The 27,563-nt window shown below is 39.3% G+C and overlaps 1 protein-coding gene across 1 annotated transcript in view; it reads left to right on the top strand.

The window, feature by feature from the left end:
* The window catches only part of KHDRBS3 (KH RNA binding domain containing, signal transduction associated 3), a 145,940-nt gene that overhangs the window by 31,216 nt on the left and 87,161 nt on the right, over positions 1-27,563 (top strand). Inside the window, exon 2 of the mRNA XM_055545716.1 lies at positions 22,863-22,981. Coding sequence (XP_055401691.1) covers positions 22,863-22,981 — 119 coding nt within the window. The remainder of the gene's footprint in view (positions 1-22,862; positions 22,982-27,563) is intronic.

Here is a 27,563-nt window from a genome sequence, read left to right as displayed (position 1 = left end):
ACTTTTAGGTTTAAATACAGATTATTAAAATAGGCAGTGACAAAAATAGCATTGAAAAATGGTGACTAGCATTTGGCCCTATATAAAATCTAATATTTATATCATTGGTACACATACTTATTATGACTGATGTTTTAGAACCAAATAATTATTTTATTTTTTTTAATAATTATTTTAAAATTAATTAAAAAATTTTCTCAGTTTTAATTTGTGCATGCATGTTCATTTGCTCACTCCTGTTGGACTCTGTGACTCTGTGCACTGTATAGCCTGCCAGGTTCCTCTGTCCACAGGATTCTCCAGGCAGGAATACTGTAGTGGTAGCCATTTCCTTCTCCAGAGGATCTTCCCGACCCAGGGATCAAACCCATGTCTCCATCTCTGCAAGAATATGGTAAATATTGATGGATTATATAACTCATAAATAAAAAACTCTCTGACATTCTTAAAAATTTGTATGAGTCCAAGTCAAAAGGGATCCTAAGACTAAAGAGATGGAGAGCTCCCGGGTTTTTGAGACCATGGTTCACACCTACAGTAATGCTTTGTACTTTTGCCAGAAGATGTAGAAAAGTTTGTTCCGTGAATAAATTAAGTTTTTTGACCAATAACTATTAACATGTTGTTTGATGTTGTTCTGCTTGCCAATTTAGTAACTGCTTATTCTATAAACTGCTATTCTAATGTAATAAAGTATGTTTTAAATTTTTTTGCATATTTGAGAATTTCGATAACAGGAAAAATCACTAATTTTTTAAAGGATATGTTGTAAAATCTACTGTATGCTTTCTCCACCCGCAGTCACCAATTTATGAATCTATGAATTAAGTTTATTTAATAGGTAAAGGCTTATTTATGTTGCCTTTTTCTTCTTGAGTGATCTTTGGTAGTTTTGTGTCTTATAAGGAAATTGTCCATTTCATCTGAAGTATCGAATTTATTGATATAGAACTGTTGGGTTACATTTCTTTATTCTTTTAATAATGGTAGGATCTGTGGTGATGTCACTCTTATTGCTGGTGTTAGTAGTATATCTTCACTCTTTTTCTCACTCTGGCTAGGGGCTTATCAATTTTACTGAGCTTTTAAAAGAAGTAGATTTTGGTTTTATTTATTTTTTTTTCCTCTTCAATTGTACATTTGTAATTTCATTGATACCTGCTCTTTAGGGTTAGTATGTGATAACAATCAGAAAGGTGGTGGTGTCTCCTCGCTGAATTTGTGTTGATAAACAGCAATTAAACTCCATTTTCTTCATGGTGTTTGTGGGTCCTTTGTGAGTTCCATATTTTCCCTTATCATATTATACTCTGATTTGGGCCAGCTGGCTCAGAGGGTAAAGAATTTGTCTGCGGTACAGGAGACCTGGGTTCGATCCCTGGGTCAGGAAGATCCCCTGGAGAAGGGAATGGCTACCCTCCAGTATTCTTGCCTGGAGAATCCCATGGACAGAGGAGCCTGGGGGCGTTCATTGAGTTCATGGGGTCGCAAAGAATCAGACACAACTGAGCAACTAACACTTTCAATTTTCCATTGCAAGTCTGTTTATTCTACCAGGGTTGAATTCCGTGTGGTCAGGGGCTGTTTTATAATGCCCTGTTTCCTGGATGGAGCCCAGGCCTGGCACCTGGGCAGTCACTGTAGCTGGATGAATGGGTGCGAATGTCAGAAGGAGGGCAGTGTGTGAAAAAGCCTATTTTTTGCCTCCAGGAAGATGATTAGAGAATTTGGGGAATGAGTCACTGTGAGGTAGACGTAGTTGTTACTTGTGTTTTAAGTGTAGATGTATGGTATTTTTAATATTTTAGAATGTATGGTTTAAGCAAATACTCCTTTTGAAATGTGCATATATGCTGTGGAGAACTGTGGCTCAGCTGGTAAAGAATCTGCCTGCAATTCAGGAGACCCTGGTTCAATTCCTGGGTCAGGAAGATCCCCTGGAGAAGGGAAAGGCTACCCATTCCAGTATTCTGGCCTGGAGAATTCCGTGGACTGTGTAGTCCATGGGGTTACAAAGAGTCGGACACAACTGAGTGACCTTCACTCACTTCACTGGGGAGAGTAGACTCTGTGGATATGCTCAGGGCCAGGGTGGGGAAAGCTGGCATTGTACCCCCAGCTGAGGGCCATGCTTAGCCATTGATCTCTATTAGCAGAAATTGGAAAACTGCAGGGAAATTGAAAGGTCAGACTGAAAAAGAAAAAATGCTCGTGAAGAAGATAGACTAAGGAATTGAAGGAAACTCTTCAGAAGTATTTAAAGCACACATACCACGGTTTTAAAAAAAGTAAACGTTGGCCATGTTGAAGTTGGAGAAGGCCGGTTAATACTGAGGAAAGTGACTGCCTGGTGATATTCCTCAACTTAACGTCTGCACACCCTGGTCAATGTGTCTGTTCTCTGTGGCTGTGTCATCAGCCACCCCAGCCTTAAAGTGGTCCAGAGCAGTGTGTTGTGTGAGTGCCTGGGCCCCGCTGAGCAGTTCTTGTGTGGCGGCAGGTGGGAGGCTGGGGCTGCAGTCACCTGAAGCCTGGGCGCCCAGGAGGCCCCGCAGCTGGCAGGGCAGCCCTTGGTGCTGGGACCTCAGCCGAGAGCTTAGCCCGAGCTGTGGGCCGTCTAGCTGGCTTATAGCCTCGTCATGCACGCCAGAGGCTTCTTAGAGCTCCGGACAGCAGTTCCCAAAGGGAGGGAGAGCACCTCAAGAGGCCGAGCAGGACCTGCAGTGCTTCCTAAGAAGTCCTGGGTGCCACTTCCACTGCATTCTGTTGGCTGAGTCAGAGGAGTGAGCCCAGATTCAAGACGAATGAATTTGGCTCACATCTCTCCAAGGGAGGAGTAGCAGAGAAATCGCCACTGTCTGCCACTGTCTGCGTTATTTGAACTGTGATGAGCACAGGCGGTTCCAGTAGGACATGCTGCTCTCTCATGCACAGCAGCTCGGTCCAGGTAGGACTTGCCTACTTCGCTCCCACACTTGGCTGTCAGTGCCCTTTGGGGGCTTCATAAAGCCCACTGTGCTGCCTCCAGTGATGTGGCAGAGGTGCCCCCATGTCCTGGTGGTAGGGGTATATGGGTGTTTCTGAGAAGAGGGTATCTCAAGACCTTAGAAGCATGCCTCCTGCCTGCCTTTTCCTCCTACTTATTGCTCCATTTTATTGGTTCTTTTGAAGGCTTCCAGGTTTTTAAACATTTCCTTTCTGTATGATTCAGCCTTGCTGCCTTTAGTATAAGCGCTTGTCTTGTGGTCTATTACTATATAGGAAGCTGCACATCTGGAGGCTCTTTTCTTGGGCTGGGAGAGGGAATGAAAGAAACAAGACTTGTAAAGTTATTAGGCCAAGTCTGTACAAATGAAGTGACCCACTGGAAGAAGTTGATGTTTTAATGTAAATGCCTATGAAAGCAGCATTTACTAACATCTGCTATCGGATACTGTATTAGTAGGTGATTTTTTCCCCTCAAATAGTAGGTGTTCCTTTATACACTGAACTTACTTTTACTCAATAGTCATGAAAAGTAGGTAGTATTTTCTCCATCTTTTAAAATGAGTAAAGTTGTAACCAAGTGAAAAAGTAACTTATCTGAGGTCACAAGGCTAGAAATTGGCCGTTTGTTTTGTACTATCCTGTGCAACTTCTCAAAAATATATTATTATTCTGTTAGTAATCAGGTCACTGTCAGATGATTAACATGTGATAGTAAGTCCTCCGAATCACCAGGTGCAGTGAAACTATCTTCTTTATGCTATGCTGTGTTTGTGGTTTGATTCTTAGACTCATGTGTTCATTGAAGCATATTTCATGGCTCTGTATGAAGGGAATGAATTGGCTTCAAGATGTTCACAAACTCAAAGATGAGAAGACCCTGATTATGTTCTGTCTGTATTGCATTGCTTTGAGACATTGAAACCACAGTACATAAAACACACTTTCTTTGGGAATTTTGCGGGGTTGGTAAAGAGAGCTGTTATTCATTAAGAAACATCTCAGCAGCCATTTCCTAAGTGGTCCATCTGCCCTACTGAAGTTGCTTATCCCCGGCAGACTATCCATCTAGGATGGCCAGTAAGATCTTGTAACAGCCAGATCTGAGCATGTAATTCTTGTACTGAAACCTCTCAACAAGTCTTAGCTTGCCTGTCCACCTCTGACCCTGCGATGGACTCCGTCAGGCTTTGGGGCTTGTCTTTCACAGTCTGTGCATCCTGTACCTGAGGACTCATCACCCTTTGCTGTAATTATCTCCCTGATGCCTGCCTTTGCTGCTCTGCGACGTTTCGTGATCACCTTTCTCTGTCTGTCTTGTTTCTGGAAGAACTCTGCAGCCGGCAGAGTCCCTGGCATGCAAAAGACGTTTCATACTTAGGTGAATGAAAATTATGTTGAAGGAGTAAGTAAGGGTTATACTTGTTTGCTTCTTCTGTTGTTTGTTTTGGATATAAGTACACTTGTTAATCATTTAGTCATCTTAAATATATTGAGCATTTACCCTGAGGTGTAGAGGATAAGGAAGAGGAAAGACAGACATTAATCTGCCCCCAGGCACATGGTCTGGAGCTCGGAGAAGATGAGGTGCCGCTGTCACAGCGAGGGCTCCTGCACACCTGTCTCCTTCCATGCTGGACACCTCTGGGCGTTTGAAAGGAGCCTCATCATCATACGCTTGGGGTAGATCCATTTCCCAATGCTTCTGTTCACTGTGCTTTCTTTTTAGAATCTACTTGGTTTTCCTATTTCTCTTACCCTATAACCACAGGTCAGTTTTGATGCCTGTTCTAGTGGGCGGGCACTCAACCGTGCAGGCAAAGGAGTTGGAAGAAAGCAAAGAGCTTTGTGGATGAGAGAGGTTGATGTTTACAGTGTCTTTTTGGGAGGAAAGGGTGTTACCTTAGATGTGCCTAAATGAAATATAATAGCAGTATAAATAAGTAATTAACATAAATATCTACTGCCTGTTCGACTTGTTTATATTTGTTTTCTGTTTTGTTACTATTCTGCATATTAAGGCATCATGATCTATGCTGTGCCTGGTCATGTCTGACTCTTGTGACTCCATGGACTGTAGCCCGCCAGACTCCTCTGTCCATGGGATTCTCCAGGCAAGGATACCGGGTTGCCATGCCCTTCTCCAGGGGATCTTCCTGACCAGGGATCGAACCCAGGTCTCCCTCATTGCAGGCAGAGTCTTCACCATCTGAGCCACCAGGAAAGCCCGTCATGACCTACATGTTGCCAATTAAAAGACAGTGTCAAAGATTAAGTAATTTGACCAAAGTTGTGTGGGTTTCTGTGTTGGAGATAAAATTAAGTCCCCTTCTTCTTATTGTTAAATCAGTATTTCTACTGATCTACTTTCATGCTATTAAAATTTCCAAATACTTGGCTGTATGTGTGTATGTTTCTTTATCTATACAAAAAGGAAATTGCTGCTCTTATCTGTAACTTTGATTTCATTATGATTTCCTATTTCTAAAGATACAAAATTTGAGATACAGGCTATAGCCAGCAGGTCATACTTTTGTTAGTGTGTAGTATCTATACATCTTAGATTTTAAAAATTATTAATTTTTACTCTAGGAACACATCACAGTGCCTTAAACTCATTTATCTTACTTACATTCTCTTGCTGAGTTTTTAACCTTGCCTGGAGGGAGGAGATTTACTCTGGATTTTATTTGATCAAAGAGGCTTTTTATATTAGATGGCAAGGAAAAAATATTCTTTAAATAGTTTCCTTTTATTTTTTTTCTCCTCCCCTCCTAGAGTTCTTATCCCCTTCATGCTGCCACAAGGTTAAAATGAAAAAGAAATGCTACACTTAAACTTTATCTTTGTATAGTTCTATGATAGAATTAAAACTATCACTTGATGGATTTTTTAAGTACAAAATCATATTCTCATACTTAATGCTACTACATGTCTCTAAATGCACCGTTGACTCTGGAAAATCACTGCAGTTGCTCAGAAAGGTGAGACTTAACCCGAGAAACACAGACGAAAAGATTTCAAGAAGAGATGGAAGTTTAGGCAGAAGTAGAGCTCTGGTGATCGGGAAGAAATGCAACTGTGAGGTATTTATAAGGCAGGCAGGATCTGGTAGTAGTTTGACTAAAGCCTTTTTTTTTTTTTTTTTAATGGGTTACATGAAAAGAAGTAATCTTGAAGCACTTACAATGTGGAGGAGATTTTGCTTTCCACTATGTCACTCAGAGTCCTTTGTTTTCAAAGAATGGAAACTGACCCAGGCTGACCAACAAAACTTGAATTTGTCAGAGGGTTTGAGGGATAGGGTTGATAGACGATTAGAGAAGCAGATATTGAAATGGGAAGGAGAAAGACCACTCAGAAGAGGAATTGTCTGAAAAGGAAGCAGAAGTCCACCCCATCTTCTTCTCAGAAGGCAGTTAGTTACCTGTCGTTGACCTGGGCTGGGCTGGGCTGGACTGGGAAGAGGTAGACAGCTTGGAAAATAATTCCTAGAAGAAATGAAATAAAATTCTGAGAACTTTTAATAGTTTGGTGAAGGTCGTTTAATAGTTCATGGCAAAATCAACAGGGAACTCACGTCTTATAGTTACATTGCTTTATTCATTTTGTACTTGTCATGTGTGAGGCGCTGTCCTGAGTGCTGAAATTCAGCCATGATTAAGACAGATGTAAACCACTCCAGTACTCTTGCCTAGAAAATTCCATGGATGGAGGAGCCTGGTGGGCTGCAGTCCACGATTGAGTGACTTCACCTTCACTTTCAAACAGTATGGTAGATGCTGCCAGGTAGCAGGGGGTGAATGCATTGGAAAGGTGAGTAAAATGATCATCCAGAAGTTAGTGGCAGCTTGTATTAAGTGTATCACACTGTATCATATGTGGATGCAATCTCTAGTACTTTCACTTACCAGTTCCATAGACAAGATAAGACCCTCCTTTGTTTTACTGCCTCCCTCGAAGAAAACAGTGTATTTAAAAGTGCCAGAAATGTTTGTCTGTGCTTCAGGAGGCTCTCAGTAAATGCTGACTCCCATCTCTGGCTGAGCAGACATTTTATTAAAAAAAAAGAAAAGCCAATAATGGCACTGGCTTAATTCTGAGCTCCCCCCCCCCCCACCTTTTTTCTTTTTTTGTAATTTTTTCTTTCTTAGAATTTAGGGTCTTTGTTATATGCAGCTGGTGACTTATGAGAATACAGAAAGTTTTGATGCCTTGGCATTCAGACTTTTGTAAGTCCACATAAAATATCAGTCACTGTTCTTATCATTGTTGGTTCTTGTTTCAGGCACAGTTTTTTTTTTAATATATAATTTCTGTGACTTGTAAAAATCATTTCTTTAAGAAACAAATGTAGCAATTGAGGAAGAAGCTTAAAAGGTATGAAGAGTGTTTAAGAGATCTGATTGCATTTGAAGGAAGTAGGTAGGCATGAATTCAATAGATTTAAGCTAGAAGTAGACTAGAGGAAAAGGAATATGAAGTCACAGGTTTTTACCCATCTTTCAGTAAGATTTATATCTGCTTTACTAGTTGGAGTTAATCATGTTCACCAAAGGTATAAAGCTTGTCACTTGTGTTCTTTCTGTTTTGTAGAAAAGTTGTAATGTAGAGGTTTTTGGTTCTTTCATAGATGTTATATAACGGAATTTTTTTTTAATGTCTTAATTTTTAGTCTCAGAGTAAAATGACTCTACAGGAAGGCCTTGTGGGTGCTGTTGTGTAGTAATTCTCATGTTTTTCAGTCTTCAGCCTACAGCCTTATATTTAACATATAATGTGTGAGTTTTTTCACTGAAATTCATACCAGCACATTTTGCACTTTTTGCATGAAGTATTGAAGTTTTAAAATTTGCTTCACTCTTTTGATGAAGGCAGTTACAGAGGCCTGTAGAGGGTCTCAAGATTCACTTTTTCTTTATCATGTTTTATCGTTTCTGTGCAGCCTTTACGTGGCATCTTTGTTTATGAAAGTCGCACAAACAGCTATGGACACTGAGTCATCAGTTTCAATGGAATGGCCCTGGGGCGTTGCCGTACAATGCAGTTTCTCTCTTTCTGAACCCTGAATCTCTTCCGCTCCTGCCCTGTATCAGTGCCTCTTCCAGTCCTGACGTAACGCAACTGCTCACTCAGTGTAGCATCAGAAGTCCTTCCCAGTCTGTCTCCAGTCTCTCCACCTTCTCAGATGTGTCACTAGACACTCCCACCATCCTGCGGCTTCTCCTGCTTGGATGGACCCCCACCCCCACGCCCCACCGCCCCCGCACAGGAAGCTCCTGGGGCCCTTGCTCTGATTCTTCTGGTATTTGCATAACTCTTTCTGGTTGTGAATTTTTTTTCCCCCATGGTCTCATTTCATTTCCACCTCAACTAAGGGAGGAGGTAAGAGTTTCAGAGAGGATAAATAGCTCACCTAAAGACCTTCGGACTGACTTCTTGTTCAGCGTGCCCCTAATTTGGTAAGCAGTGCCCAGACCCTGTCCAGGGGCGGCAGACCACAACCGATCAGCTTTCTCACTACAAGAGAATCTAGACGACTGTGACTCTGATCTCTTCTGATGATCTTTGTTTTCGTTATATTAATATTTAAATATTCATTACAGTTTTATTAGCCCTCTCTTCATATATGCCTTTGTATGCATTAATGTACAGAAGTCTGGAGTATGCAGGAGGTTGGAATCTGCTGTGCATGTGTTGAGACAGAGTGCCTGAGGTGTACCATGAATCCCTGCGACCCTTCGTGGGTGTCAGTGTCCCTAACTGATGGCCCGGGGCTAAGAGCCCTGTGACTTGCTGATTTTTTTCCCAGTGTCAATTGTAAGTGCTGGTCTGTGATTTGAACCCTTGTTTTTATCACTTAAAGTCTCACTAAATTAAGCTCTTTTCTCCCCATATTATCATTAATTTATACTCTCTCAATGCAGCTATCAAAAAGCTAGACAGTTGTGCTTGTCTGGAGGCTGTGGGTTAGTGGGCTGCTCTGGGAGGGCCATGAGTGAAAACGGTGACAAAATAACACAATTAAGTAGTCACTTAGGGCTATTTTTGAACTTTCCTCTAAGCAACTTAATTTTGTATTCATTTTATACTCATGTTTTGGCTTCGTTTGTTCCTGAGCTTGAGATCATGGAATTTAAAGGACTTGGCTGGTTGTAGCATTTGTATGTAATACCTGGAATAGTTTCTTTGTCAAAGGCATAATTAACAATATGATTTGTATGTCTACTGCCTTCTGGTATTCACAACACAGTTTGTAAACTTAATTAGTTCTTGGAATAGCAAATGTTTTGCAGATGATAAACACTTCTCCTCTGAATAGTGTGTTGAATGGTTATATATTCATAGACATTTACTCTGTGCTTCTCAGATTAGGACGTTGATAGGTATGCATCACGAGGTAAACATCACCTGCCGAATAGTCCTGGGTTGTATTGTCTTCCTGTGCTTTTCACAGGGGATATCAGAGATGTAGCTCAGATAATTCAGCCTCCAGGATATTCATTATGGTTCCATTGTATAGAGACCATCTCTGCTAATGTCATTATGGGGATGCCGGTTTCCCAGACTCTGATGGTGATGGTTATGGTATATGTGGAGGTGGAGTGGGGAATAACAGGCCCACCTGCAGTTCTTCAGTTACACAGCAGCCCCCACCCCCGAGACAGAGGAAGCAAGCAAGAAAGCGCTCTCAGCAGGTGAAGAGATGCTGCCAGGAAGCCTTCTTACCATTCATAAATCACTGGTCTGAAGATGTTTATTTGGGCTTCCAAGTGATACTGAACTAGAAGCATCGAATTAGAAGATGCTGATACCATTAGATTAGTGACTTCTGGCCCCCAGAGTTGGGGCTGGGTCACACAAATGTGGGTTCTGCTGTTTTTACAGATGAAGAGAGGAGGGCTCAGTGAAGCTAGTGACTTGCCAGGGGTCCACTAGTGGTCAAGCTGGGACTGCCCCCCGAGCCTGTGTCCTCTTGCCACTTCACTGGCCTTCACTCACCACTTTGTGGCCGATGGAGGCCTAGCATGGCACCTGGCACAGAGTCCTGAGATGTCCAGCATTGTCCTCTGTATTTTTGGGAACTCACCAAGGTGGTGTGTCCGTAAGGAGAGCAGAAATCATAGCAGGCGTTGTAACAAAGGAGATCTGATAGAAAGGATTGGTTAGGGGTACTCGATGACTGAAAAAGCAAATGAGGGATACTGAAGGGACACAGAAATAGTAACACAGGCTCTGTCTTGAGCCAGAACCACCAGGGCTGGAGGAACAAAGGAAGACATTTGGGAGGAAATGCTCCGTGGAGCTGGGACCAAGACCCGTTAAGTCCAGTGACTCAGGCCTCAGAGCAGGGGGTCCTGGCCTGCTGACCTGGTACAAAGACTGGGGCTGGGGGGTGTGTGTGAAAAATGAGTCATTGCCAGAATTTTGGAAACTATTCTGTACGCTGCCAGGAACTGGAGCAAAATGGAAGGGACAGCACCCTGCTCTGGCCTCCCTGATGTAGAACCTAGTGGGAGCCCCAGGCAGCAGAGAAGCAGGGCTTGCGAGTTCCCTGTCCAACATTCTTGATGGGTGTGTATGGAGCTGAGAGATGGTGCTTAGTAACTGGCAGAGATGGTTTGTTTAGGAAAATGAAAGGCAGATAGATGACTTTTGTTTTGCTTAATTCAGACGTTGGGTATTCTTAAAGGTTCATCAAATCTTACTGTGCTTTTCCATGAAGAATATCATCATTCACTCTCATTCACTAAACAAATATTTTTTGAATGCATGTTATATTCACGATGCAGACCTCAGTACTGGGCATGTGATGATTCATAACACAGTTTTGTGTTTATGAGAGCTAGTCAGTGAGACAAATGATAGGGACGTATGCAAATCTCAGGCTTGAAAGGAACCTTCAAGTTTAGCTTGCTGTCAGGTGATTGAATCCTTTCTATAACGTTCCTGTCAGGCGGGTCCAGCCTGCTGGTCAGGCCTCTATGGATGAACTTAAAATTCCTTCAAGATAGCCATCTTTAGATTCCATCTTTGGAAAATGTTATTTTTAAAATCTTCATCTCTAAAATGAATGGTAGCTCCTTTCTCTCTTTCAATATTAATGCTATGTCACTGGCCTTAATCCTGACCAAATCTAATCCCTCTTTTGCATGACATACAGAAATAATTGTATGTGAGTCAGTGATTCTCTCCTCAGTCCTTTACCCTTCAGGGTGGCCATTTCAGTTATTTCAGTTGGTTTTGTTTTTGTCTTGAATGGAACTTTTCAACTTGGTTTTCATTATTTTCTCTCTTACAGAGCCCCTTTAGACATCTTTTCTCCTCAATCTTTCTCTCGTCCCCCTTCCCTGATGAAATGGTGATACCTAATATTAATTGTATATCTGATTATGGACTGTGACCCGTTGGTGAGCCAATCACCATTGTTGCTTGAAAACTGGTAAATTCTTGAAAATCTAGGGAACACTTCTCTGGATTCCTGGCCATGTTATTAGTCTCTGTGTTCTCATCTTAGTTTGTTACTCATTCATAGAATAGATCAATAAATTATCTGACCTCTGTGTTTAAGAGAAGAGAATAGCGGGCAGTCAGACATCAACCTGAGATACTTGTCGTTAGTTTTAGCTAGAGCAATGCTCTGTGTTTGTCCTTTGATTCTGTCTCATTTGTCCATGTGGTGCAGTTTCGTGACGTTAAAAGTTAGCTGTATATTTAGCCTTAAAATAGATGAGTCAGTTGTCAGTAGATTTGACAAGTGGAACCCACTAGAATACATGATTGCTTAACCAGGTACTTGATGGTTGAAGGACAAACAGAGGAATGCTGTTGACGGACCTTAGTGTAGTTATTTTTCTATAAGTTCCTAAATGATTTTAATGTACAGCTTGGTCTCAAATGTGAAGATCTGTACCTAACTTGACAAATCCCTTTGAGAAAACCTCCAGTGGGAATGTCCTCTGTGAAGAGACAGCATCTGACTCATAAGGAGAAGGAAAATAAAATACGACTGGAGAATGACCTAGTACGGATAACACACCCTGACTTGAAATCGATGTGGGAAGGCGTCCTCGTTTTCAGCACTTGCAGGTGTCTGTAGACGTTGCCTGTCCTCGGAGCCTGTGGCTGTTAGTGTGCACTGCTGGGCTGTTTGCCAGTGCCGTAACTTTCCATGATGACTAAATATGAGGGACAAAAAATGTTCCTTCTGTAATTGTATTTTGTTTTTAAAAAGTGTTTTATGCTTGTTTGGCAGTTTCTAGGTACCTTAGAACAACATTGAGTTATGAGGGAAATATAATATTTGAGGCACCTTGTATGTTTTAAACTCATATTAAGCTGCATTTTTTTTTTTCTTTTTTAGTGATGTTCATTATTCTAGCATAGCTCTCATGATTTTGTCAATATGGCTTCAAACATCATCAGAGTTGATGTTCCTGGGGATCTGATTGCAATTCTGATCATGCTATTTATTTTTAGAATTACTTTTATAAAAGTGAACCTGTAAATAATTGTTATATGAAAACATGATTTAATGTCTTAAGGATTATTTCCCTCTGATTATTCTCTCTGCTGCATAAAGAGGACCAGTTATGATTCTGAAACTAACCTAAAAATGTATAGCCAAAGCATGATTGTATCCTGCTTTGAATTTATTTTGCACAGTCTGTCGCACCTACAGAGTTTGTATTATTGTACATTTAACCAATAGAAAATATTCATTGGTAATCTTATTAGATATGAAAGTAATAGAGAGCAAAATGCTTGTATTATATGGTTGTTATAGAATATCATTAGTATAGTCATATTTCTATCTCAAAGTGTGATAATGCCAGCGGGATAAATGAGAAAGACATTGAATCTTCACACAAAGGAAATGGGTTTTATAATGAGTGCAGTTTGAACAGAACTAATCTCTTTCTTGGATCATTACTTCACCTAATCATAAAACCTTTTTTTAATTCAAATCCTTGCAGGGTTCTAATTGGTGACCTCTGGAGCCTGATAATTGTTTAAGATAGCTGGTCTTTTGCAGTATACTTAATGATGTTTGCAATTAAAAGTGAGAAATGTGGTTTAACCCTTAGGCAGGTGTAACTAAAAAGTAGATTTTCCTTTTTTTCCCAATCTTTAGTAGTTATTCCCATTCCTCTTCCCAATAGTTATTGACTTGAGTCATTATTAACTTGAATTAACCTAATGTATTGTTGTCTTCACTTAGTCTGGGGGTTTACTGAATCTTCATTTGACAAATGTGTTGGGATATATTAGGAGTAATCCTGGATCATTTGGAAGAGCCAAGGGATTGGTCTATTTGGGATGGCCAGAACGCCTAGCTTCTTTTTTCTCTGTCATTTGAGTTCATTTTTCTGCCTTTTTTGGGTGATTTAAGTAGAAACTGAGACATTTCTTTGCACCCGGTTTCAATAAAAACTTATTTCAGAACTTTTCTTACTACCAGATGAAAGTGAGTGAATAGAAATTAGCCGATATTAACTTAGGGCTGATAAAACCATGGGCCCCCGAGCCCTGAGTGATTACTTTCTCCACACTGTGTGTAGAAGCATGCTGGAATTGATACGGGCTGTTACACTTTCATGTCTTGATCTTCTCTGTTGCTTCTGTTGTGTTTCTCACTCAGTAAACAGTGGACATTCAATGAGTACAGTTGACTGACTCCTGTAAAATTCTGTTCATATGTTGGAGGTGGAATTTAATCTGTTATCTGTTGGTTTAGGAGGTTTTGAAGTGTCAGCAAAAATCGATCAGTCGATCTAAAATTTTATTTGAGCTAAATTGTGGATTATAATCTGAGAATAGCCTCTTGGAAAGCTCTGGGAACTGTTCTGCCTGTTAGAGGCCAGAGCATAGTTGTATACGTTTTTGAGACAGAGGGCTACGTATTAAATGATGTATTATTGACAGTTTACACAGTCCAGATCTAAGCTTACAAAGCAGGTAGTGGGCCATGGGTCAGTGTGGCCCTTTACAAGATTAAGAAGGAAGGTTATCTTTTTGAGGAGTTGTCTTGTGGAAGCTAGAATGTTGCTTTTACGGCTGAGCGGGTATTTCTGCCGGAGGGAGGTTTGGTGGATGCACGGTGCAGGTGCACACTGCACAGAAGGGGGGCAGAGGGGGCCAAAGGGCAGAGAAAAATCTTTATGTTTACATTTTTCTTATCTTGCCACAAAATATGAGTTTTATTTCACAGAAGCCAGTTGTGTGGTAATTCGGAGAAGAGGCAACTCCTTTGAGAGTCCGACAGTCCTGCAATCAAACTTCAGGTCTGCCACGTCCTAGGTACTAGGGGATGTTCATTCCTGTCCCAGCATGCTGAGAATTGTGTGGGCTTCATGTGCAGAGCCTCCAGCATGGTGTCTGGAAATAGTAATTGTGCAAATTGTTAGATTCCTTCTACGAGTTTTAGGGGACATTTCATCTCTGATTTTCATCCCTTGATCTTTATTGTTTTAAAATGATTTAAACAAAAAAACACATTACACTTAGAAGTTTATTTTGAAAATTGTTAGACTTTAGTACCCAAATCCAGTAACTTCCTCATTTCTGAAGGTCGTTGAGTGTTTCCCCTTGTTTAGATGATAAATTTGCATTTCACTGGCGCATCCAGTGATCATCATGTCTTATCTTTGTATTTTTCTTTTTTCTGCCATGATGCCTTTTGTTTGGTGAATGATTGCACTATATTTAAGGGAAAGATAAAAGGTCAGTACCATGGAAGCATTTTTTCTCTTGAAAATAATTTGATAAAATATGTAATGATAATTCGGAGTAGCACTCAGAATTTTTTAGTTATCTGCATTTTAATTTCTAGAATCATATAGGTTTCACAAATTCTTGAAATCCATTCTACAATGAGATACATGTAAATCAGTTACCACAATTTAAGCTTTGTATTAAGTAGACAATAATAACCTGTATTTGCATTATGTGTTACAGTTTTCAGATCACTTTGATAAGCATCATGTCTTTTGATACTTGAAATAACTTTGTTAATTTCCCTCAAAACTAAATAATAAGCCAAATAATTTTTTCTCAAAGTCAAGATCCCTTTACTTCAGTAATACCAAGAAACTGGAGGCTTTAGGTCAGAATACACTAGCATTGGAATCCTAGATCTGGGTTTGCTGTGGAATCTTAGCCACATCACTAGATATCTGTTAAGTAGCTGTTTCTTTTCTGTAAAATTATTACCGATATTCTGCTACATTGTTACAAGGATTAAATACCTGGACAGGACTGTCAGTAAATAAATTCCAGCTATCAGTGTTATTGTTATATTTTTGTTAATTACCTGTGATGGGTAGAATTACAACCAACTCTTGAATAATGTGGGTTTGGTCTGTGCAGGTCCACTTATATGCAGAGTTTTTAAAAATAGAAAATATGGTTGAATCCACAGATGCTGAACCATGGATACAGAGGAACCATGGGTATGGAGGGCCAACCATAAGCTATACCCGGAGTTTTGGACTGGGTGGAGGATCAGCGCCCTTGACCCCCTCCTTGTTTAGGGGTCAGCTGTCTTTTCTCCCTCTCCTGCCCCCCTCCCCCAAGTCAGTCTTCTTCCTTCCTGGAGGAATTTCCTTGTGTGTGTGCTTTAATCTTATGCAGTGTGTATATATTTAAGAATACTTTGTGAGAGAGGGAGAGGGTGGGAAGATTTGGGAGAATGGCATTGAAACATGTAAAATATCAAGTATGGAACGAGTTGCCAGTCCAGGTTCGATGCACGATACTGGATGCTTGGGGCTGGTGCACTGGGACGACCCAGAGGGATGGAATGGGGAGGGAGGAGGGAGGAGGGTTCAGGATGGGGAACACATGTATACCTGTGGTGGATTCATTTTGATATTTGGCAAAACTAATACAGTTATGTAAAGTTTAAAAATAAAATAAAATTAAAAAAAAAAAAGAATACTTTGTGTACAAATACTAGCTCTGTCTTTGTAAGTTTACTTCCAAGCATTTTAATATTTAGAGTATTGACTATTTTTTGCTCCCTGGATGGCTTATTTTTGTTTATTTGTGATGAGCTCATTCGTTCTTATTAGAGAGTGATATGCATCTCTATTCTGCTGTGCCATTTATTTCTTGTTTATGGAAGATTATTTGCAAGATCTTGAGCTGTTTGAATCAATCTCGTCTGGGCAGGTTTTAGTGTATTCAATTCTGGTTTGGGTCTAATAGGTGTTCTGTTAGGTTTGGATTGCTTAAATAAAATAATTCCTTTGTGAAAATATCTGTCATGTTGGAGGTTAAAAGATATCTTTTTAGACCAACAGCCACAGTAATGTTTTAGTAATCTGTCAGATAGAATTTACATTGGCTTTGAACACTATATATATTTTAAGATCATTTTAAATCCTCCAGCTAGGTTCTTATATTACTTTGAAATAGATTTCTGAATGTTGAGCATGTAGGTATTATCATTCTGTTTATACGGACTTCATGTTTCCTTATAGATCCAGGCTAAGCCCTGTCCTTTAATAAGTTTGTACAGAGTTAAGGTCCTTGGGCAAGGGGGCTGGGGGGAGGGTTTGACCATATTACTGTTTACCCTAGAACTATTGTGCAGGCTAACATATTATTTACTCTTTCCTGAACCTTTGGTGAACGTTTATTAAATAACTTTTAAACAGCTAATGAGATAGGCTTTCAAGTTAACTAAACTTTAGTGTGAATCCCTCTAAAGAGATTATGAACTGTCCAGCCCTTGGCAAGCTTCTTACCCATTGGAATCCTCAGGGTCTTATTCTGTAAAGCGAAGGGGATCTATCATAGATAGGTGCATTAGAATAAAGAGAGACTTCACATCAAATGCACAGCCCTTAACTTGGTGAATCCTTGCAAACAAAGTCATAACAATTATTATTTACCTAGTACTGTTATAATAAGTGATCTCTGAAATGAGCTTCCCTGATAACTCAGTTGGTAAAGAATCTGCCTGCAATGCTGGAGACCCTGGTTCGATTCCTTTGATTCCTGAAGAAGGACTAGGTTATCCACTCCGGTATTCTTGGGCTTGCCTTATGGCTCAACTGGTAAAGAATCTGCCTGCAATGTAGGAGACTTGGGTTGGGAAGGTCCCCTGGAGAAAGGAAAGAAAACCCACTTCAGTATTCTGGCCTGGAGAATTCCATGGACTCTATAGTCCGTAGGATAGCAAAGAGTCGGACATGACTGAGGGACTTTCACTTTCAAAATGGTTTTCATTACTTTTCAGTACTTTGCTGTGTAATGTTTTATGTGATCAGCACAAATGGGAACTTCTGTATGTACAGGAGGCATCAGATGCTCTGTTTAAAGCTTCCTTCAGTTTAGCCAAGGTGGGGACTGGATTGCTGCCTCTTGTCCCACCTCCTTTGCTCTGTGCCTGGGGGCTGAGGGATGCGTCAGCAGACACTCTTACCTCTGGCTTCTGCTTGGGTTGGTCCCTCCCTGCGGAGCCACCAGAGGCAGATCTGCAGAAGGAAGCGAGGTCCCAGTGTGTGCGCTTTAGCTTCCTCCCTGTTAGGTCAGCACAGGCTGGCTGCTTCCCTCGGAGGACATTATAACCCTTGCCAGGCTGCCCTCCACACAGTCTCCTTTCTTCCTTGCCCCTTCCTGCTTCCCAGCTTTGGGGCAGCCATACTTCCTTCCTAACCTCAGAGTACCACACCATTCGTTGTTGCTATTGTTTTAGGATATTCACATCTTTATACATAGGTTCTTAATTAAATTCTCTACAGATTATCTACTTTGAATGCCATCTGTTTATTCATGGAATACAGTTCCTTGGATCATTCACCCAGGAAAGAACAGAGGCTCTGGGAATAAACAGCGTTGCAGGGTATCAGGGTTTCTAACTCACAGTTTCTGATCTTAAAGGATGGATTCCATGTGGGCTCAGCACAGGAATTCATTGGTTCATTAGTGCATTCTCTCATGGACTTGTTTTGTAAAGAATATTTGTTTCCTTTATAGAAGCACTATGTACCATAGGCTTTACTGGGTTGTTAGCTACACAAAATATTCTAAGGACCTGTTGATAGACTGGGTTGGGAAAGTGTCTCCACCTTGGAGACCTGAGGTTTGAGTCATGGTATGTTCCTTGCTAATTGTATGACTTTTAGAAATATATTTTCTAATTTTCCTTATGTGCAAAATGTGAACGATGCTTTAACCTTCCCAATATATTGTCAGGATCATAAAAGGAGTTAAGGGTGGGTGGCCGGGGGTGGGGACTGATAGTCTGTTGAAGACAGACTTTAAATAGGAAGTTATATCTGTGGTGAAAATGCTACTTTGTTTTGGTTAAGTAGTCTGGGAATTCAAAAAGAGCCTCTCTAGGAAGTGGAATGTAGCAGAGGCACCAAAGAGAAGGCTGTTGTAGGGGGAAAGTCCTCAGAGATGTTCCTGTCTTGGGAGACAAGTGCAGAAGCTCTAGCCTCAGTGAGCAGGTGCTTCAGAAGCCAAGAAGGGCTGGTTGCTAGAGTGGAGAGGAGCGCAAGGCAGGCGCCTGTGGTTTACCCTGGTGGGGTGTCCCGAGGGCTTGATGCCTCCTCTGATGGCTCTCCCTCCACTTCAAATAGAAATCAGCCCTTCTAGTTCTGCCCTCCCTGGTTGTTCGTGGGACAGACTGTCTTATCTTCCAGCTGTGATGTCATCTGCCCTCTCTCCCCACATTGCATCCATTCCATTTCTGCTCAGGTCCGCCTTTCCAGGAGGGCGTCTCTCCTCAGTGGATTGCTTTCCGCATCCCCCTGTTGTTACTGAACCCTTAGGATCTGATCTGGGCAGATGTTTAGAACCCGGCCTGCCTTTTCATGCCTTTGTCCTCCTTTCTTCTCTGTGTTGGCCACGGAGAACTGCCCCTGTTGTCACCCTGCTTCTTTCTGCAGCGACCCAGGCTGTGGGGTGAGGAAATTGAGTTCATGTCTCGGCTTGTTCACTAACTGGCTCTGTGGTGACAGGATTCTGTCACCACTACTTGTGTGACTCGTTCCCTTTTGTACTGTTAAAGGAGAAAAGGAAACCAAAAAAAGTAAATCTCCATGTGTCAGCTGTTCAGTCAGATGAGGGAAGGGGAACTGGTGTAACCCAGGGTTCCTTCACTTCACTGAAGCACTCATCAGCTCTTTGCCTAGCAGCCTCCGTTCCTTATCCTCTAGGAACTCAGCTCACGTTCACTAGCTTTTTGGACACTATTCCAGGCTCCGGAGCCGTCAGCCCCTCTTCTCAGCCCTGTGCACACTGCGCTTGTCTGTGTGGCCCCACAGACTGTGTGTCCTGTCCCCAGCACCCCGTGCACTTGCTCCGTGTGTCAGAATTCAGTCAGTGTTGTGGACAGACGCCTGATTGGGGTGGATCCCTGTTCCTCTCACCCTCACCATGTGAACCCCACTGCATTTGGATTCTCAAAGTGAAATACTGTACATGTAGTTTCCAGAAACGCGTGTGTTACTTCAAGTGAGACGAGCAGCCCAGGTATATCCTTATCACAGCTTCAGTGAAAGAGTATTTTAGTGAAGGATTTAAATGAATGATCAAAGGAGAGTCAAACTCTGGATTTTCAGCCAAGATGCAAAATAGAAACATGATCATCCCTGTATACATTCATATTTTATTCTGTTTTGGTATTTTAAAAAAATTCTACAAAAGTATTTAAAATTTTAAATTTATGCAAATTTAAAGGGTAAAATATTCATGATTCAAACTTTTCAAACAGTGTAAAAGAGAAATATAGTGAGAAGTCTCTATTCCTGTTTCTTATCCATTGCATTTCTCCCTTGACAATCAGTTACTCATTTCTTATATGTAAGAATGGAGCTCTTTTCTGTGGATATACAAGTGAATATGAACATATAGTCTTACATTGCTTTACACTGTGACTTGTGTTTGTGTGTCTATGTGTACAAACAGTGTATTTGGTGGAGACTTTTTCTCATCAGAACATGAGTTTTCCTGATGTTGTAAAGTAACTTATGTTGTCTCACTGGCTGTGCCCTTGATTATGTAACCAAGCTCTTAATTCTAGATATTTAGATGATTTCCAGTGTTCTACTATTAAACACAGTGCTTTAAATGGATAAATTTGTGTATCATATTTTATATCTATCCACATATATCTTTAGGGTAAATTTGTAAAAATGGAGTTGCTGGGACAAAGGAAAATGTCAGTTTTGATGTGCTTGATTCTGTGAGAGAATTTAAGCAGTTTTAATGAAAATTTACATTACCAAATTTTTTTATATTGAAAATTTAGCTTATTTAATTCAAAGAGTATTTGGCTGTGTCTTAAAGGATTCGTGGATTTTAGCATATTTGGTAGGGTAAGTGGTCATTGCTTAGGAAGCTGCATACCGAACCAAGACAGAAACAGAAAAAAAAAAAAAAAAGCCAAAAAAGTCATAACTGACACTAGCTTTCCCAGTTGACAGAAATTTGGTGTCCATGGTTTGAAAACATAGCATTTTAATCCTCTACATCATCTAAAACCTAATCACACTTTTGCTTATTATTTCTGAGCTGGGAGATGGCATTGGTACATTAAACTGTATGTAACGAATGTAATCTGGGGATTAGTGAAAGTCAAATCCCCTATGTGTTCGACCTTGAGCATCTGGCTGGATTTTCTGTGGTTTGCCTTCATATGCTTCAATTTACTGAAAGGTTAAAGCCACCTTGGTAGCTATCCAGTCCCTTCCTGACCTAGGGAAGCCCAGGAGGGTGGTAGTATGAGTTTGAGTGTTTGAAACTCCCATTTACGGACAATTTCAAGATTTCATAAGTCATCTTGTTGCTTCCCATTATTTTGCATTGTACTTTATTGGACATCCTGAACACATAAACCTACTTACGATCTTCAGTCAAGTAGAAAATGCCAAACTGTTGACTGAACGGCGCCTAAAAAAATGGAAGTTTGGCCAGTTCTGAATTTTACCACTGGGAGCCACGGGGACCTGAGAAAAGTAGAAGAGCCGAGGTGTAAACCAGACCTGCGTGACGCCCGTGACAGGGGCAGGGCTGTTTCAGGTGCCGTGTGGCATGTGAGGTCTAGCACACCTACATGCTTCAACATGGCATCAGGCCTTACATTTTTTTTCTAAAATCTTAAACAGTGAAGTATTTCAGCATATTTCAAAGCTTACTTAAGGTAGCAACAAGGTATTTTAGCAAGATAAGATTTGTAAAGTTGACTATCTGGAGAGGAAAGTAGTTACTTTTCTTTTAATTTTTATTTCCCTCTTAAAAATCATAGGGATATCTCAAACTTTAATATATAGTAAAATGCATAAGTCTTTGTGATTTTTTAACTTTAACTTTAACCTAACATGACTTTCCATGTTGCTTCAAATGATAAACATCACTGATACAAGGAGTAACATTTTGAAGGCTGATTAAGGAATTAAATATTAAATTGTGCCTATCAGTGCTCAACAATTATTAAAAAGCCTTTGTTATATAAAAAGAAAATAGGTAGTTAAATCTATTTTGACTGATGTATTATACATTAAAACTTCTGTTTTCTAGGAAGTTTCAGTGAACCTAATTTTGTTAAATCTTCTAACTCGCTAAAGGTATTCTCAATTATAGCATTAATGGACAAATAAAAGTAAAATGTAGAAATTATTTTCCTGTACTAATTAAAGCTGAACTCATGAATTGTTGTACTCGATGGAGCAAATGTCATGTGACTTATTGCTTTTTACTGAGGAAAACCAAACTAATTTAGATCATATCCACCATTAGTTTTACAATTTTCAAATATATTTTGTGTCTGCATGCACAGACACTCTTATTTATGGAAAATAAGAGTATATAACATGGTATATTATTACCTCTGGAGTATGGATATAGGAGAAACTTTCTTTTAATTGTAAATTTTTTTTATAGAAAAATGTCAAAATTAAAAGTACTCTCGAAAGGTTTTTTCCAACAACAATGGCAAGAATTATCTACATAAATGTTTATATTTCACATACTTCTGTTCAATGCATCTTGTTCCCATGCAGATTCTATATAGAATGATCAGTTTTACAGAAGCAAAGCGTAATATAATACAAGAAAGCAAACAAAATAATCAATGTATTTGGAGATTTAGTAATTATCTTTATTCTTAGAAGCTTTGCTCAGAAGCTGCAGGCCTGAGCTGGGAATGATAATAGAATTGTGCATGAAGTACTTTGTGAGTGCCGTGGTGGGAGTGACTGATGCTGCTGCCCCATCAAGGAAAGTGCCAGTTGCATAACAAGTAGTATTTAATATGGTTGACTCTTGAAGGCGATGTGTGAAATGGAAATCATCAAAATACGTCACCAGTAGAGAAAAGAGCACTAACAAAGCCACGAGCTTGTGGTTGGGCTCATCACCTGTGAGGTGGGAAGATTTTGTTGGGGAGGTGACTGTCACAAGGCTGTCTAGGGCTTTTAATGCCCCCTTAGAGAATCCTTCTTGGTGGGAACCACCTTGGAGACCCAGGCAGGGCTGGTAGAACGGACTTTCAGTACTTGGTAATGCTAAACCGAGAATGCTTTCTGGCTTTTCTTTGCTGTTTAATCAGCCTTTTTTGAGAATTCCAGAGGACCTCAAAGAGTCTGTTTTAGTGTTTGTAGCTAGTGTATTGTTCCCTTCCATGAGCTTGGGTCGTTGAGACTTGACTTTGGAGCACATGTATGTGTGTACATGTGTGTGTTTCCCCACTTACTGGTGAAGAATCATCAGTAAAACGGGAACACGTCATTACCTGAGCAAGCTGTAGGCATCTGAAGTCCACATTCTGTATTTGGTTTCTTGCCACCGTAGAGCTAAGAAGGACCCCCAGTCTCTGAAGTTCCGAGTCTGACACTTCCTGGTTTTCTGTTTTTCCTCCACAGAAATAGAGAAGTTTCAAAAAGGAGAAGGCAAGGATGAAGAAAAGTACATTGATGTGGTGATTAATAAGAACATGAAGCTGGGACAGAAAGTGTTAATTCCTGTAAAACAGTTTCCTAAGGTAAGACAGGTGCGCACAGCTGGCGTGTTAATCTTTATCACAAGGGAGCGCTTGTTTAATTTACATTCTGTTTAGTGTCTTCTTGAGATGTTTTCCCTTTGCAGAATATCCCAACATGCATACTTTTAAAATTAATTAAAAACTTAGTGATTCTATCCTTTTTGTTTGACTTTGGTGTGTGCGTTATGAAGCCTTAAAAATTATTCTTCTGAGTTATATTTCAGACTTCAGACAGACGGTTCAACTTTTTCCTGTTGTAGTTTTTCATTTGTAAGATAAGTTTGGTGGATACGAATTAAATAAAATTATCCACGTTAAATGCTTTGCATCGGGCTTGGCACATAAATATTCAAAAAATTCTCTAATTATCTATTCTAGAAAGAAGTTTGATTTTTATGACATTGAGCACAGTTACAATAAGTACTTTTAAATCCTATCTAATTATAAAATCTTGATCATCTTAGATTTGGCCTAAATTGATGCTTTTTTCTCTGCTTTCTTTTTTCTTTATATGTCTTTGTACATGATTTATGCATACTGTTGTATACATTAGTAGTTAATTTCTTTTGATTGCAGAACAATAATCCATTACCTGAATATACTACAGTTTATCCATTGCCTGGGTAGTTTTCAGTTTTGAGTTATAATTAAATTGCTGTGAACATTTCATACAAGTCATTCTGTGACCATATGTTTTCATTTATTTTTAGTAAATACTTAAGATTTAAATTGCTGTGGATTTAGTTTTATAATAAATTGCCATAATTTTTTCCTCCTAAGTGGTTGTATTTGTGACATTTCTAGAATAACACATGCAAAGTTATGGTTATTCCATATCTAAACTCTTATTTGATATTGTCAATCTCTTTAATTTCAGCTATTCTGATAGGGTATTGGTATTTTCATGTGGTATTAATTTGTATTTCCCTGATGATTAATTATCTGGTGTGCATTTATTGGTCATTTATATATCTTCAAATTTGAAGTTTCTTTTGAGATCTTTTTCTGCTCTCTGGGCTGTGTGTCTTCTTATCATTGAGTCATAGGAGCTTTTTTAAAGACATATTTCCTGGATCATATCTTTTGGTGGATATGTTTTGTGAATATTTGACTCAGTATGAAGCTTGCCTATTATTTTCTAAATGGAGTTTTGGGATACATTTTTAATTTTGATGACATGTAATGGATCAAGTTTTTTTTTATGATTTTACCTTCTGTCAACTAAGAAATTTTTGCCAACCTCAAGGAAATGTTAGAATCCTTTATAAGTTTATTTTTTCCATTTCCTCTAAAAGCTTTAACATTATAGGTTTTACTTTTATGTCTGTGATACATCTCAAATTAGTTTTTGTGTACAGTATGAGATAGACAGTCAGTTCATTTTTTCTTCATATGGATATCTAGTTTTTTCAATGGTATTTGTTGAAAGATATTTTCCTCCCACTGATTGTGTTGGTACCTGTGTTGGAAATTGGGTGACTGTGTTAAGTGAGGATCTATTTCTATACTTTCTGATTTGTTTCATTGATCTATTTATGGATCATTATGCCAGTACCATACAGTCTTCATCATTGCAGCTTTTTATAGTAAGACGTGAAGTTAGGTAATACAGTCCCTTCAGCTTTGTCCTTTTCCAGGATTGTTTGGATGTATATCCTTTGCAACTCTATATAAATTTAAGAATTAGTTTTGCAGAACATTCTGCTGGGATTATGATGCAGTTGCATTGATTCTGATGATCCATTTAGGGAGCTCTGACATCTTAATAATATTCAGTCTTCCCTTCCTTGAATACGATGTATCTTTCAATTTAATTTCCATCACTTTTAAGGGAAAGGTCTTGTCTTATTAAACTTACTTCTAAAAGTATTTTATGTCTTTTGAACACTTGTAAAATGAATATTTTGAAATATTCTCTTCCAATTTTTTGCCTCTAATAGAAACTTTTGTATATTGACCTTGTATTCTGCTACCTTGCTAAAATTCACTTGTTCTCGTAATTGTTTTATAGAATTTTCAGAATATGCTATGTACATAATCATTATCTGCATAAACAGTTTACTTCTTTCTTTCCAATTTTTATGTTTATTGTTATCTTGTATTATTATTTTGGCTAGTATCCCTAGTATAATGCTTGAATACAAGTGGTGAGATTAGGCATTTTTCTCTTGTTCACATCAATGTGGAAAACATTCATTATTTTACCAGTAAGCGTGGTAACAGCTATGGGAATTTGAAGTTTTATTCTACTTTAGCTTTGTTGACTATTTGATTCTGACTGGATGCTGACTTTTGTTGAATATCCTTTCTGCATCTACTGAAATGAGCACAGGATTTTTCTCCTTTGTACTGTTAATATAGTGTTAATAAATTAAACCAATTTTGCATTTCTGAATTAAAGTCTACTTAATGATATATTATCCTTTTTATACATTGTTGTATTCAAATGCTTCTGTATTCCTGAGTGATAGTGGCCTATAACCTATATACACTTATATAAAATATTATATAAATTTATGTAAATATATATGTATACATAAATATATATTTATAATAAAAAGTACACATAGACTGATATGTATATATATAGAATTATATAGTGAGTGAAGAAGTGTCCCCTCCTTTTTCCCTCTAAAGAGTATATGTCATTTTGGTGCTGTATTTTCTTTATTATTAGAATTTACTAGTGAAGCTATCTGGGCCTGCAGTTTGGTGGTATGAAAATGTTTCAAATATATATGTTTATATATGAATCAAATATCATATACGTTTGGATTGTATACTGTAACATTGTACTACACTGTGGAAACTGGATTCTGTTCTCTTTCTTGGAGGAAGGTTGATATTTTTGGATTCAGACTGCAGACTGTTGGATGGGAATGCAGAACTTAGTTTACCTCTTAGTTGGACTTTTACATTTATCTTTGTCATACATGATTGGCAGATTTTATACACAAAAAGTGGGCTCCCCAAGTCTAACCGTCATTTCTAGCATTCCTCCCGTTGATTTCAGCACTGTGTTTGCCTCAAACTCTGCTACTCAGCTAAAAAGCTCTACAATCAGTAAATTCACCCAGGCCATTCCCTTCCTCCAAGTCTTGCCTCCCTTCTATAAAATCCCTTTGATTTTGAGCATTCTATAGACGTTAGATGGTTGCTTTTTGTATTTTGTTCCACATTTAAGAGTTTATAGTTGTTTACCTATAGACAGCCTATTAGGAACTTAATTAGCTCTACTTGCAAAAACTGAGGATATACATTTTAGTAAACAGAAAGCTGTTATGAACATTTTATAGACATACTAATTACTAAGCAAAGCATGGCTTATGGAAACTTTCATAAATTGATTTTCCAGGCTTGATGTGCACTGCATCCGCCATATGCAGTAGGAGGAAAGGTGCAGAGACTCTGTCCCCACCTCTAAAGAGTTCATAGTCTAGCAGATGCTTAATCTGAAGTTAACACTCTGCTGTGTATAAGTAATTATGTGACAGAAAGTGTTTGAGCTAAGTATATGGAATAAACCTCTAATGTTGTGTTTCAGTGTCAGCTTTGAGGAGAATAGGGGAAGACAGATTATAATTGCTGTGTCTCACAGAGACCAGAGTCCATTTCAAGTCCTTATAATGTCTGAAGTAGGCTGCTTGAAAATCTGCTTTCAGAATGCAGAAAAGGATGTTTCTGCTTAGCAAATTGAGCATTTGAATCTCAAGCCAGCCTTGTGTAGAGGCTAATATAGCACTCACATCAGTTCTAAGAAAAAACTTTGATGCTGGTATCAGTTAATAGGCTGAACTGGAGGAAGCCGGCAGTACTCGCCCCTCTTGAGTAGCAGCGGGCGGGCAGCTTGGTGTGGGATTGAGGGCACAATACCTGTTCAGAGAAACTCCATCTAATGCGATTCTATTAACTGAATAATTTCTCTTCTCTTAATGAACCTATTCAACTCTCGTTCAATGGCACAGCATTGGACATGAGTCCTCAAGTGTTCAAACCCAAAGTACATTTGCTCTCTTGAGTATGTGTTCAAGATTGTAATGTATGAAACTCAAACACTGTTTCATGATTTTTTTTTTTTTTAAGACTTTAAGCTGTAGAAATTCTCCTCCATGTTACTTGTGGGTAAACTCTAACTCTTGGTTCTGGACAGTGACTAGATGTAAGAATTAATCTAAGTGCCAAATCTCCATTGGAACAAGGCATACTATCTATGAGGACCTTGAATGCCTTGTGGTTTAGGTTTTGCATTGATTTTTTTTTTTAATGAACTGTTTCTTCATCATTGAACCCATCTATCTATTCATATACATAACATTTATGGAGGGTCTTCTCTGAATCAGGAATTGTGCCTGGAAAACAAACTGATTAAAATTTGCTTTTTTGCACAAGAAGTTCTAAGTTTTGTGAGGCATAGAGATGAATCACCTAATGAGTATAATACAGTGTGAGGAGCTCAATGTTGGGATGCTCTGGAAGGATACAGGATCATGTGACAGTCTCAGAAGCCTTCCCTAAGGCTGTGAAGGAGCTGGCAGGGGAGGGGTCAGAAGTGAGACCGGGAGATGGAGGGGTGGCCATGACA

The sequence above is a fragment of the Bubalus kerabau genome, chromosome 14 (genome assembly GCF_029407905.1).
Source record: "Bubalus kerabau isolate K-KA32 ecotype Philippines breed swamp buffalo chromosome 14, PCC_UOA_SB_1v2, whole genome shotgun sequence".
NCBI classification, from domain to species: Eukaryota; Metazoa; Chordata; class Mammalia; order Artiodactyla; family Bovidae; genus Bubalus; species Bubalus kerabau.
Note: the sequence above shows the minus strand (reverse complement) of the source record. Positions and strands in the feature narration are given on the sequence as shown.